This window comes from Danio rerio, chromosome 5 (assembly GCF_049306965.1).
Source record: "Danio rerio strain Tuebingen ecotype United States chromosome 5, GRCz12tu, whole genome shotgun sequence".
NCBI classification, from domain to species: domain Eukaryota; kingdom Metazoa; phylum Chordata; class Actinopteri; order Cypriniformes; family Danionidae; genus Danio; species Danio rerio.
This window is the reverse complement of record NC_133180.1, coordinates 72,665,240-72,680,281: the sequence shown is the minus strand read 5'-3', so window position 1 is coordinate 72,680,281 and position 15,042 is coordinate 72,665,240. Positions and strand designations below refer to the sequence as shown.

Genomic DNA, 15,042 nt, shown 5'->3' with positions numbered 1-15,042 from the left:
AATTTGCAACAATTTTAAAAACTCTTTTTTCACATTGTCATTATGGAAATGAATCCATTTTGGAATAAGGCTGTAATATAAAAAATGTGGAAAAAGTGAAGCGCTATGAATACTTTCTGGATGAACTGTATCACTGAATCTGACAAGAACACCATAAAGAAGATAATAAAGTCAGCTGAAAGGTCTGTTAGAGTCAAAATTAAATCTATCGAGGAACTATATCAATGATGTTGTCTGTCTAGGGCAAATAGCATTTTAAGGGATCCAACCCACCCTGGCCATAGTCATTATAAGACTTTTGAATAATACAGTATCTTAAATAATATTGAATAGCTAGTATGTAATAATAAATCATTAAATAGTTAAACTAGGACAAATTGTTACTATTATTACTATTATAACAAACTGTGCAATAGTTATTTATTAATTTATTCCCTTTTGTGATTTTTTTTAAATCAGGTTATATTTTATATAATTATATTTTTATATATTTATGAAATCATAAAAGCTTATTTTGTTGGTTTTATAGTGTTTGATGCTTGTTTTTTATGTTCTTGTTGGGTCTGATGTAACGTAATTTCATTCTGCATTACAATTTATTATGATGTTTTGAATGACAAAAATAAAGTAAACTGAAACTGAAATACAGTTGAAACCAGAAGTTTACGTACACTCTAAAAAAGGAACATAACCATTTTTTTTTTTAATGTTTGATGGTAAATCATACTAAATGTTTACTATTTTAGGTCTGTTAGGATTACCTAAATCATTTACACTTGCCAAAGGCCAGAATAATGAGACAAAATATTTTTTGAGAATGTTTTAATAATTTCTAGAGAGTCGACGTTTACAACATTTCCCTGATATTTTTTGCTTGTTTTTTAAACTGTATAACTTTAGTCAAATGTTTTCGTCATCCTTCCACAAGCTTCTTACAATAGTTTGAAGGAATTTTGGCCCATTCCTCCTGACAGAATTGGTGCAACTGAGTCAGATTTGTAGGCTGTCTTGCTTGCACAAGCTTTTTCAACTCTGCCCACAAATTTTCTATAGGATTGAGATCAGGGCTTTGTGATAGCCACTCCAAAACATTCACTCTGTTGTCCTTTAATTGCATTTTAACTAATTTGGCAGTATGCTTAGGGTCATGGTCTGTCTGGAGAACCCATTTGTGAACAAGTTGTAATTTCCTGGCTGATGTCTTGAGATGTTGCTTCAGTATTTCTACATAATATTCTTTCTTCATGATGCCATCTATGCTGTAAGGTGGACCAGTCCCTCCTGCAGCACAACAGCCCCACAACATGATGCTGCCACCCCCATACTTCACAGTTGGGATAGTGTTGCTAGGCTTGTAAGCTTTCCCCTTTTTCCTCCAAATGTAACACTGGTCTTTATGGCCAAACTGTTCAATCTTAGTTTAATCAGACCACAGGACACGTCTTCAAAAATGATTCTTTTTCCCAGTGTAATTTAGCAAAATGTAATCTGGCTTTTCTTGTTGATTCTGGCTTGCTGATTTTCCCATGTTGTCACGCAAGTAAGCAGTGTGTTTGGGGTTTTCCTTAAATACTATTTTACAGTTGTGCCTCCAATTAACTTAAGTGTGGTCAATTAGCCAATCAGAAACTTCCAAAACCTTCACACCATCATCTGAGCCTTTTCAGAGGCAGAATATTCATGACTTTCAAGAAAAGTTATAACAATTTATCAAAACATATCTCTCTTATTATTCCGCTATTAAGCTTAACAGAAACTAATTTTAAAATCCTAACTTACCTAAAAGAGAAAAAGTTTAGTCATATTAACATCTGACTTTTTAAATGGTTATATGCCTTTTTATACAGTCTATGTAAACTTCTGGTTTTAACTGTAATTGTGTCCATTCAGATTGTGTTTTAAATATACTTTAACAAATCTATAAAAAATGCATTTAAAAATCATTTTAATGTATAAATAAATAGGCAATTTTTGCACTTATTATTTATTTCATGTTTTAAAACGCTGATTAATCAAAGATAGAACAAGTATATTAAAAAATCATTTAAATGCACATTTTAAATGGCCTTACAAATGTTTTTATGGTCCAGGTTCACAAATATCCTTCTGCTTAACTATATAAGCTGTGGTTTTGTTTCCTCTCAGGCCAAAACGGCTGACCCTGAAAGGCTATAAACAATACTGGTTTACATTTAAGGACACGACCATCTCCTACTACAAGAGTAAAGAGGAGAGCTGTAAAGAGCCAATTCAACAGATGAACCTTAAAGGTGATCACACACTCAATTAAAAACACAGGTCCCACTTTATATTAAGCATAACATGCAATTACACAATGATATTAATAATTTGTTACAATGTACTTGTTGTGTAAATACATGTTTTGACATTGTACTTATTCATTCTTCATTTTATTTTCGGCTTAGTCCCTTAATTAATCAGGGGTTGTCACAGTGGAATGAACCGCCAGCTTATCCATCGTATATTTTATGCAGTGGAAGCCCTTCCAGCCGCAACCCAGCACCCATACACACTCATTTACACACATACACTGCAGCCAATTTAGCTTACCCAATTCACCTTTACCACATGTCTTTGGACTGTGGGGGAAACGGGAGGAGGAAACCAACGCAAATACTGGGAGAACATGCAAACTCCACACAGAAATGCCAACTGGCCCAGCCGAGGCACGAACCAGCGATCTTCTTGCTGTGAGGCGACAGTGCTAACCACTGTGCAGCCACATTGTACTTACACTTGATTAACTGCATGCATGTAATAACATTGTTATTAGTTTCTGTACTTACATTTATAATTACACTGTTGACCATCCCTTAGACCATCTCTAAACCTACCCATACCAACTAACTTGTTACTAACCTTGCCCTCAATAGCACTAGAAGTGTTCTGCAATACATTATGAACACAATACGTACATTGTACTTATTTTTAATGTAAATACATGTAGTTAAGGCCCCTTAATATAAAGTGCGACCAAAGCTTATATGTGTGTACAAGACACACAGATGACCACAAATCTTTGACCGACACAGGTTGTGAAGTGGCTCCTGACGTGAGCGTTGCTGGGCAGAAGTTTTGTATCAGGTTGCTGATACCCGGGCCAGAGGGCATGAATGAGGTCTACTTGCGCTGCGAGCATGTAAGTCAGTTATGTGTAATCTTATGAAGTGCTAATCTTTCAAACTTTCATTTTGGATGCAATTAATCTTTGCGCAGCAGTACTTTTTTTTAAGGTAACTTACCCCTAATTATAGATATATACATTAGATGTCGCCTGGCCTATAGTTTTCTATTGGACGGAATGCGTCAATTGCGCCGCCATCTTGCTACAGGGTAGCGCTCCTTTGAAATGAATGCGGGACCAAGGTACAGTGGAGGACTGTGGCCATGCAAAGCCAGAGATATACACATATACACATATATCTATGATCGGGAGTTTTCCTGGATGTTAGTATGCAATTTTTTTTTCTAATTACGAAAATTATAATTTTACATCACTTTTCTACATTGATGGATCAGTGACATACGGGCATTCCTGACAAAAAGCTTGTGTTTGTGTGTACAGAAATGTACTATTCACCCTCCCTGTTAAATTTAATCTAATCACGTCCTGAAACACAGCTCCTCTCCTGCTTTCACTTCTCATACTGACGGAGAGAGCGATTCGTTTGTGAATGAATCCCCCGAACGATTCTTTCACTAACGTTAGCAGACAATAATACAAGTTTCTGGCAGCGCAGCATTTTGTTGTCATATTTCTTTTGCATTGTTTGCTGATTTTATTCAACAAAACTAGCATAAGCAGAGTGTTTAGTGCGAGTTGGAGCTGCTTTGCCGTATGGTGAATGCAGTAAGTGACTATTATCATCAATAACGTTACCTGATTAGCACAAAAGTTCAGAACATACAAAAACAGAAAAAAACATAATATTACCTATGAAATGTTCTGCCTTTGTGCTTTGTTTTCTTTGTTTGCTCGTTACTAAACCCGTAGACAGCGCTAAAGTCCCGCATCTTCACGTAATAACACTGTCTTGACTAGTGCGGTTGAATGACATCTGTCCTGGGAGCACTGTACCAATGTGGCGGCGCTATTGACGCATGCTCAGGGTCCCTATGCGATATCTAGTGTATATATCTATGAGCCCCAACATTGTTTGTATAGTGATAAAACAGGAACAACAAAGCTGTACATAAAATTAATTAGAATGAATCATTTCTGTTCACATATGAATACCAAATGAATCATTCTGAAGGAAATTGATTGAGACTCTCTGATTTACTGCAGGAGCAGCAGTACAGCCGATGGATGGCAGCATGTCGTTTGGCCTCAAAAGGCAAGACTTTAGCCGACAGCTCGTTCTCTAATGAAGTGCAGAGTATCCAGTCCTTTCTGGCCATGCAGAAAACCACACCTAGCAATAACACAGCCCAGACGGATGAAAGCATCAACACACACAGCCTCGTCTCGCCACGCTACCAGAAGAAGTACAAACCCAAACAGGTACCACATATTAAAGATGTTAATTAATTACAGCGTTGACTTTAAAGGGTTAGTTCACCCAAATATGAAAGTTTGGTTTCTTTCCCACACTCTTGCTGTCACGTTATGAGGTGAATGGAGAGAAGGCGAGGACCCAAATGCGGGAAATGAAGGATTTATTTAAAAAACAAAACAAAAACAAAACTCAAATCTCCCCATGTGGGGAAAAACATGACATTATATTAAACACTCAACTAGACTTAACTTGATTTGGTTCTTGGCATGACACACTACATTAAACAACTGTTGTAGACCAGACATCCACAGACCTCATACAACAGCAAGAGAAAGCAGACAGTCAACAACGGACCACCACAGAACAGAGCACACTAGGAGAATAAATAGGAAACACAGACCAATAAACAGACAGGCGGAGAGGTGAAAATGATAATTACAAACAGGATAACTAGGTGGGCGGGACAGGACGCTAGACAAAAGAACACATGGTACAAGAACACAACACAATCATGTGCTTACATACAAACAGGACTAGAACAGGACAGAAAGAGCTCATTGACTGCATGCTCACATAAAACAAGATACTAAAGCACGTGGTTACGATGTAAACATGAAACCACGTGCTACACAACAGAACACAAGACACTAGCACACTATAGATAAAGATACTTACTGTGCGCTCACATATGCGCAACCCAAGCTCATTCTGAAAATGTAGCCCTGCAGACGTTTCTGGAGACCACGATTTACGTGGCCGGAGGTACGTACGGCCGTGTTTAGTTTTTTTCAAGCGAACGCTGCGGGGTGGTATGGCGCCGCTCTGCTCCTCCTCTTCACGCTCGCCGGCCGACGGCTCGCCTCAGAGTGGAGGGCTTTCCCATTGCAACCAGTTTGTCCGCTTAGCTCACAGCGTTACGTCGGCAGAGCGGAGGCCCCGGAGGAGGAGGAGCCAGCCGCGGGGACGACGACCGGGATCGAGTCTGGGGAACAGCGGTTCCAGAAATCAGGTAAGATGAAAAACAGAATCAGAAAAATAAGGGTGAGAACGCGGCGGGATCCGAAAATGCGGTCTAAATCGAAGACGAGGGCTTTTGCTTTTTTTTTTCTGGACGGCTTTTGCAAACTGTCGCTTGGGTTAAGGGAAGGAGGAGGAGGAAGAGGAGGGCGGCCGGGTCGGCCGATCCAGCGGCTTTTCGCGCGTGAACAGCGTGGGCGCGAACGGCGCGCGCTCCCGAGAGGCGCCCAAGACGCGAAAAACCGCGCACAGCGGCCTCTCGCGGATCCACGAAAACAAAAACCACTCGAATACGTACCTCCTGGGATGTATCTCACGGTCCGCAGAAACGTCCACGGGGCTACGTTTCCACAATGAGCCCGGGTTGCATATGCGATGTGAATGTTCCCTCCCAGCGCCATCCGAAACCGAAACCAACTGAAATGCTGGGAATAAACATCATGCGGCAGACAAAACAAACATGACAAGAGCGCGCACCTATACCATGTCCGGACCTCGCGCGCCCGCATCAAGCTGGAGCGCACATAGTCCAATAGTAACCAGGCAGGCGCTCACACAATGACAAAAAAGAGGTACTCAACCCAAGAAAACTCAAGCTGAGCACCACATATAACACATGACCTGACTAGTGTCTGGAATTTGCCACAAAAACAAGAATTAACAGGACTGGAGTGGCAGAATTCTGACACTTGCTGTCTAATAATATTGTTAGGTGAACTATCCCTTCTTTCTGTTTAAATCTCATTCTCCTTGTTCAGCTCACACCAAGGATTCTGGAGGCCTATCAAAATGTGGCTCAACTCTCATTAACTGATGCCATTCAGAAGTTTCTTCAGATCTGGCAGGCTCTTCCTGACTTCGGCCTCTCTTATATTGTAGTCAGGTAAGTTTTGTAAAAGTTGTCAGGGTTGTCATGCAAAGAATGTGATAAAGGGTAATGAGTGTGGCGTGTACCTTTTAGGAGTGTTAGGACTGATTTTGCTCTCAATATTTCTCTTCAGGATCGTAACTGATGTAATTCTCCATATATAAGTTGCTTTAATATTATTATTAATAATAAATATTGATAATGCTGAAAATTGCTTCAATAAAAACACAATAACATGAGTGTAAGGTACACTGTAAACAAATGCTGGGTTCCACACAATTCCGTCATGTTGTCCCAACACAAATCGATTATTCATTCATTAATTTTCTTGTCGGCTTAGTCCCTTTGTTTATCCGGGGTCGCCACAGCGGAATGAACCACCAACTTATCCAGCAGGTTTTTACGCAGCGGATGTTCTTCAGCTCCATCTGCAACACACACACACACACACACACACACACGCACACTCATACACTACGGACAATTTAACCTACCCAATTCATCTGTACCTCATGTCTTTGGACTGTGGGGGAAACCGGAGCACCCGGAAGAAACCTCACATGAGAACTCCACACAGAAATGCCAAATGGCCCAGCCAAGGCTCAAACCAGTGACCTTCTTGATACGAGGCGATTATGCTACCCACTGCGCCACCATGACGGTCGATAACAGTTCTCCCAAACAAAGCTTAAGAATTCAATGTTGGTTCAACTTATATTAAATAAGTAGTTTGAACAAGCAGCAAAAGTAATTGTTTGAGTGTAGGTCATGACAAATTTTGTGATAATTAAAGAAATATTTACAAAAGAAACCCATCTCTGTTCTGTTTGACGTAACACTCTAAGTAAACTATTTATAATTTATGTGAATCACTAAAAATCTTATCATGAAAATCACAATAAAATCAGATAAGATCAGCAACACCCGATTTAAGCCTAGTCCATACCTGCCAACACTCCTGTTTTTCCCTGGAGTCTCCTGTATTTCAGACCCATCTCCCGTTTTGTCATTTCTCCTGGAAAACTCCCGGAATTTCACCCCTTTTCCCTGGTCCTCAGTTGTTTGGTAGAATCCATAACACCTCCAGATCACCAACTATTTTGATGGCAGCCGTTGCCCGGTGTTTTTCGTAATTTCCAGCCACTACCCTCTCCGAATGGTACTGGACACAGATATTTAATTTAAATAAATATAAAATAATATAAATACAATAATATAATATAAATACAATAATATAATATAATATAATTATATTATATTATAATATATTATATTATATTATATTATATTATATTATATTATATTATATTATATTATATTATATTATATTATTTAGCGCAGTAGGTAGTGCTGTCGCCTCACAGCAAGAAGGTTGCTGGTTTGAGTCCCTTGCTGGGCCAATTGGCATTTCTGTGTGGAGTTTGCTTTATCTGCCCGTGTCTGTGTAGGTTTCCTTTAGGTGCTACGGTTTCCCCCACTTTCCAAAGGCATGTGCTATAGGTGAATTGAGTAAGCTAAAATGGCTGTCGTGTATGAGTGTGTATGGGTGGTTTGCAGTACGGGGTTGCAGCTGGAGGGGCATCCGCTGCCTAAAACATATGCTGGAATAGTTGGCGGTTCATTTCGCTGTGGCGACCCCTGATAAATAAGGGACTAAGCTAAAAGAAAATGAATGAATGAATGAATGAATGAATGAATGAATGAATAATATAATTTTAAAAACTATTTCCATATTTCAAAAATCAAAACAGGTCAGAACATATAAAATTAAAAAGGTTGAAAACAATATATAAAATATATATTCACACACAAATTATATTTTTGATATATATATATATATATATATATATATATATATATATATATATATATATATATATATATATATATATATATATATATGGTTAAAATATATATAATGGTTAAAATATATATAATGGTATATAATATATATAATGGTTGAAAACAATAATAACCATGATATTGCTAATTTAAAGAATTTAGGCAAAACTCTATCAGATGGAAGTGACAGCAGAATCAACAATCAATTTCTGTCCACATAAATGCAGGTTTAAGGGGTGCCGTAAAGACGAGGTGCTTGGCATCGCTAATAATCGATTAATCCGCATTGACCTGAGTGTCGGAGATGTTGTGAAAACCTGGAGATACAACACCATGAGGCAATGGAATGTCAACTGGGACATCAAACAGGTAATCCGTCTGCATTTACATATAATAACATTCATCTGAAGTGTAAAAGGTGTTTTTGCCTTTTTGCTGATACACAGTTGAAGTCAGATTGATTCCCCGGCCTGTGAATGTTTTATATATATATATATATATATATTTCTCTAATGATGTTTATTAGAGCAAGGAAATTTTCACAGTATTTCCTATAATATTTTTTTCTTCTGGAGAAAGATTTGTTTTATTTCGGCAAGAGTAAAAGCAGCTTTTAATTTTGTAAGAATCATTTTAAGATCAATATTATAAGCCGCCTTAAGCAATATTTGTTTCGATTGTCTATTCGAAAATACAATGACTTGCCTAATTACCCTGATTAAACTAACTTAGTTACACCTTCAAATATCACTTTTAGCTGAATACTAGTATCTTGAAAAATATCTAGTCAAATATTAGGTACTGTCATCATGGCAAAGATAAAAGAAATCAGTTATTAGAGATGAGATATTTACACTATTATCTTTAGATATGTGTTGAACAAATCATCTTTCCGCTAAACAGAAATTGTAGAAAACAAAATATACAGGGGGGGCAAATAATTCTGACTTCAACTCTAAATACCACAATATGAAATAATATATCTTCATTGTGTCTGTTACAGGTTGCCATTGAGTTTGATGGCAATGTGAACATCGCCTTTAGCTGTGTGACGGCGGATTGTAAGATTGTGCACGAGTACATCGGCGGCTACATCTTCATGTCCACACGAGGTCGAGATCAGAGCGACACCCTGAATGAGGAGCTCTTCCACAAACTGACAGGCGGACATGAAGCGCTATGAGGAAAGAAATAAAAACAAAAACATCTGTGCACATATGGACTGATAGAAAATGAAGAGATCATACAGAAAATACAGCAAAATTATTAGCCCTTCTGTCAAAATTGTTTTCTTTAAAAAACATGTTATGCTTAACAGAGCAAGGAATTTTTCACAGTATTTCCTAAAATATTTTTTCTTCCGTAGAAAGTCTTATTTGTTTTACTTTGGCGAGAATAAAAGCAGTTATTAGTTTTTTAAAGCTATTTTAGGGTCAATATTATTAGCAACCTTTAGAAATTATTTGTTTTTGATTGGCTACAGAACAAACCACTGTTATACAATGACTAATTAATCTAGTTAAGCCTTTAAATGTCCATCCGTTAAAAGTTATTTTGCAAGATACTAGTATTCAGCTTAAAGTGATTTAAGCTGCATACTAGTATCTTGCAAAATAACTTTTACAATATTCTGTACTGTCATCATTGCAAAGACAAAAGAAATCAGGTATTAGAAATTAGTTATTAAAACTATTGTTATGAAATGTGTTGAAGAAAATCTTTCCATTAAACAGCACTTCAAAATAGTCGAACAATAAAATTTTATAAATGTAAATAATTAAATATTTCACAGAAAGGCTAATCATTTTGACTGTATGGCAGAAATGTTTATTAAAATGTAAAAAAGCATCAACACATGGACAGATATGACCATTCATTCATTCATATATAAACAACACTATTGTGTCTTTGTGAGACCTGAGGTGTTTTATTTTAGTGACGATTAGTGATAACAATTTAGTTTTAATCATATGATTATGATGGTTATTTTTCAGTCTTAACACCACAGTAATTAAATATCACTGTAAAAACCTGGCTTTATTTTGTATTTTTATTTGTATTATTGATGTTGCTTTTTAAACCTTATTTGGTATGGATGGATGGATGGATGGATGGATGGATGGATGGATGGATGGATGGATGCATGGATGGATGCATGGATGGATGGATGGATAGATGTGGTAGGTAGTTGTATGTGTGTATGTATGTATGTGTGTATTTATATTTATATAGCGCATTTATTGTGTATGGCCATACACCCAAAGCGCTTCACAATCATGAGGGGGGTCTCTCCACACCACCACCAGTGTGCAGCATCCACTTGGATGATGCGACGGCTGCCACAGGACAACGGCGCCAGTGCGCTCACTACACACCAGCTATTGGTGGAGAGGAGAGACAGTGATAGAGCCAATTCGGTGGAAGGGGATGATTGGGAGGCCATGATCGTAAGGGCCGATAGAGGGACTTTGGCCAGGACACCGGGGTTACACCCCTGCTCTTTCACGAGAAGTGCCATGGGATTTTTAATGACCACAGAGAGTCAGGACCTCGGTTTAACGTCTCATCCGAAAGACGGCGCCCACTGACAGTGTAGTGTCCCCTTCACTTTTACTGGGGCATTAGGACTCACACAGACCACAGGTTGAGCGCCCCCTGCTGGCCTCACTAACACCACTTCCAACAGCAACCTAGTGTTCCCTAGTGGTCTCCCATCCAGGTACTGACCAGGCTCAGCCCTGCTTAGCTTCAGTGAGTAACCGGTCTTGGGCTGCAGGGTGACATGGCTGTAGTTGGTAGGTTGATAGATGGTAGGTAGGTAGATAGACAGACAGACAGACAGACAGACAGACAGATATGGTAGGTAGGTAGATAGATGGACAGATGGATGGATGGATGATGGATGGACGGACGGACGGATAGATAGATAGATATGGTACTGTAGGTAGATTGGTAGGTAGATAGTAGGTAGGTAGGTTGACGGACAGACAGATAGATATGGTAGGTAGGTAGGTAGGTAGGTAGATAGATAGATAGATGGAAGGACAGATTGATATGGTAGGTAGATACAGGAGACAGATATGGTGGGTAGGTAGTAGGTAGGTAGACAGACAGATAGATATGGTAGGTAGGTTGGTAGGTAGGTAGGTGGATGGATGGATGGATGGATGGATGGATGGATGGATGGATGGATAAATATGGTAGGTAGGTAGGTAGGTACAGAGACAGACAGATAGACAGACAGACAGACAGACATGGTGGATGGATGGATGGATGGATGGATGGATATGGTAGGTAGGTAGATAGGTAGGTAGAGAGACAGCCAGAGAGACAGACAGACAGACAGATATCGTAGGTAGGTAGATGGACGGACGGACAGATAGATATGGTAGGTAGGTAGGTAAGTAGGTAGGTAGACAGATAAACAGATAGATATATATATGGTGGGTAGGTAGGTAGGTAGACAGACAGATATGGTAGGTAGGTAGACAGATGGACAGATATGGTAGGTAGATAGACAGACAGACAGACACATAGATATGGTAGGTCGGTAGATGTATGGATGGATGGATGGATGGATGGATGGATGGATGGATGGATGGATAGATAGATAGATAGATAGATAGATAGATAGATAGATAGATAGATAGATAGATAGATAGATAGATAGATAGATAGATAGATAGATAGATAGATAGATAGATAGATAGATAGATAGATAGATAGATAGATTTCTTATAATAAAGATCTTATAAGTTGTTATATTAATGTATACAGCACCATAGTGCCAGGTTATGATGATCAACTGTGCAGCTTGAGTGTTAAAGGCATGTATTGTGGTGACATCATTTGGCGCAGGAAACCACAAAGCAGGTTTCACAAGCGTTCAGCAAATGATAAACAGAGCATCCGGTGCACTAACATGAATCCTCTATAAAGTGTGCGTGTTACATGCTAAGTTCAATAGAAGTTACATTATTTAAAAAGGTGTAACTAATATTTAAACAATATGTACAAATATATGAATAATGTACTCTATGCCACTCCACTGATAATTGTCTGTACATCTCTCTTCAGGGTTTTGTGGAAATTCACCATATTTAACTGTTTTTGCTGAAATCATTGCTGCAATCAAAAACTAGTAATGTGTCTGATCCGGCAAAGCATGAACTTACCTGATATGAAATGAGAACTGCAGAGTCAAGCATTTTTAAATAGGTCCTCACTCCATTCAGCTCTTAAGCCCCATTCACACGGGGCGCCAGCGTCAACGCTTCCCATTCACTTTTAATGGGTGATGTCAGGCGTTGCCGAACTGCATTGTGGATCCGTCGGCACTGCTTCAGAGGCGTCGCTCGCTGCAGAAGTTGGGACTAGCTCAACTTCTTAAGCGCCGACGGAATCGTCAGCCAATCAGATCGCTGTATGCAAACACACCAGTTCAGACAGTGGCCTATTGCTGACTGAATTTCATTGGCTGACACTTCTATGACGATCGCTTCAGCCCCAACTTCAGACACGCCTTCAGTCATGCGTTGACGCTGAAGCCCCGTGTGAATGGGGCGTTATGACGGCTGTTAGCCAAAGACGTCTGCGGTTGGCATTAAAAGCTGTTTGGTGTACCGAAACAGTTTTCTATTTTTGGACTTTAGAATTTGGCGTCCTACCAGACAACATAACATGTTTGCTATTGCAACAGGTCTTTTTTTGCAACCGATATGCGCGGTTGGTTGAATGCATATTACGTCATGTGTGAAGTAGGTTGGTAATTTCCCTATAGCATGGTTCAAAAACACTGTAGTATTTACTATAATGATTACAGTTTTTTTCATATGGGAAGGAATGGACAGATGTATGAATGGATGAATAGATTGATGAAAAAAAGGAATAAGAATAGAAGACAACATAGGCCTACACAAGACAAATGTTATACCTTCTAAAATATGTCATTTTTACTGAAAAACTAAAAAAAAAATAGGCCTACATTTTACAAAATCTATCAATATTTTAACAATATTCATTCATTCATTCATTCATTTTCGACCACTTTTCCAGGGCCGGGTCGCGGAGGCAGGTCTTAGGAGAGAACCCTCGACTTCCCTCTCCCTAGACCAGGGGTCAGCAACCCGCGGCTCTAGAGCCGCATGCAGCTCTTTAGCGCTGCCCTTGTGGCTCCCTGGAGCTTTTTCAAAAATGTTTGAAAATGCAAAAAGATGGGGGAGGTTAATATATATATATTTTTAATATGATTTCTATAGGAGGACAAACATTTTTAACGTTTCCAAATGCTGTCAAAGTGTGTAGAATTAATATTTAATTTCAACATTTCTGTCAACGAAGATTTGCGTCATAGCCTGCGACACACGTTTCTATCAGCAGGGTGGGATGCCAGGCAAGTGGCTGTTGTAAACAAACCAGGAGATTATAAAGCATGGAAAATCGTTCAAAGATGCTATGACATATTAGAACACCTATTTGCAAACTTTAAAAACAAAACCAAGATAATACAAAAAAAATAAAGATATACCTTTCTCCACTAAGAAAGTGAAGGAAAGGGCTATTAAAATGGTAGGTAACATCACCGATCAGCAAACCAAGGACATTAATTCAGTGCCAGCATACTCAATTGCCTGTGATGTGACCGATATTCAACTCGCTTTTATGCAGGTATGTGAACTCTGATGGGCCGCAAGAAGAAATGATCAAATTAATAACACTAAAAGACAAGAGGCTGTGCTGAAGTGTTTTAATGACAACAAAATAAACACCAACCACCTGATTTCAGTGGCTATTTAATCATGAAGGCTCATTATGTATTTGTAGCCAATTTAGTCATTTTGATAGTAGGCTAATATAGCTAATATACATACTTACAGCATGTGTTTCCTTCATTATAAGGCTTTTATAAGGCTTTACATTTTTTGTGGCTCCAGACATATTTGTTTTTTGTTATTTTTGGTCCAATATGGCTCTTTCAACATTTTGGGTTGCCGACCCCTGCCCTAGACGCTTCCTCCAGCTACTCCGGGGGGATCCCGAGGCATTCCCTGGCAAGCCTAGAGACATTGTCCCTCCAGTGTGCCCTGGCTCTTCCATGAGGCCTCCTCCTGGTGGGACATGCCTGGAACACCTTCCTAGGTAGGCGTCCAGGAGGCATCTGAAACAGATGCTCCAGCCACCTCAGCTGACTTATTCTAATGTGGAGGAGCAGCAGCTCTACTCCAAGCTCCTCCCGGGTGACAGAGCTCTTCACCCTATCTATAAGGGTGTGCCCTGCCACCCTGAAAAAGAAGCTCATTTCGGCTGCATCTATCCGAGATCTTGTCCTTTCGGTCATGACCCAAAGCTTGTGACCATAGGTGAGAGTAGGTACGTAGATTAACCGGTAAACCGGTACATCAACCGCATTACTGCTGCCGCTGCACCAATCCACCTGTATCAAAATTTAAACTTTACATTATATTGGTATATTGAAGGTATAATTCATTCAAAACTGATTTCTGTAAGTATTTACTCGCCCCTTATTTCCAACCTTGTTTAACTTGAAGAAGCTATTTAGAAGAAAGCTGGAAACCCTGATAACTTTCGTGGCATTTGTTTTTCCTGCAGTGTCAATAGTTTCAAATATCTTTAGTGTTCAACAAAATAAAGATACTCATAAAGGTCTGGAACCACCTGAGGGTAATAGTGAGTACATTTTCGTTTTAGGATGAACTATCCATTTAATAAACTGGATTTTTGCTTGAATGGGGGGTTTTCTTTGCTTTAGCGTCAGTGATCCACACTCCATTCCAG

At 39.0% G+C, this 15,042-nt stretch overlaps 1 protein-coding gene across 1 annotated transcript in view; it reads left to right on the top strand.

Moving 5' to 3' along the window:
- Positions 1–10,281, top strand: part of fermt3a (FERM domain containing kindlin 3a) — a 132,308-nt gene extending 122,027 nt beyond the window's left edge. The window contains exons 10-15 of the mRNA XM_021476681.3: positions 2,146–2,270; positions 3,054–3,160; positions 4,310–4,525; positions 6,296–6,420; positions 8,475–8,616; positions 9,251–10,281. Coding sequence (XP_021332356.1) covers positions 2,146–2,270; positions 3,054–3,160; positions 4,310–4,525; positions 6,296–6,420; positions 8,475–8,616; positions 9,251–9,430 — 895 coding nt within the window. The 3' untranslated portion in view covers positions 9,431–10,281. The remainder of the gene's footprint in view (positions 1–2,145; positions 2,271–3,053; positions 3,161–4,309; positions 4,526–6,295; positions 6,421–8,474; positions 8,617–9,250) is intronic.
- Positions 10,282–15,042: the final 4,761 nt, after the last annotated feature.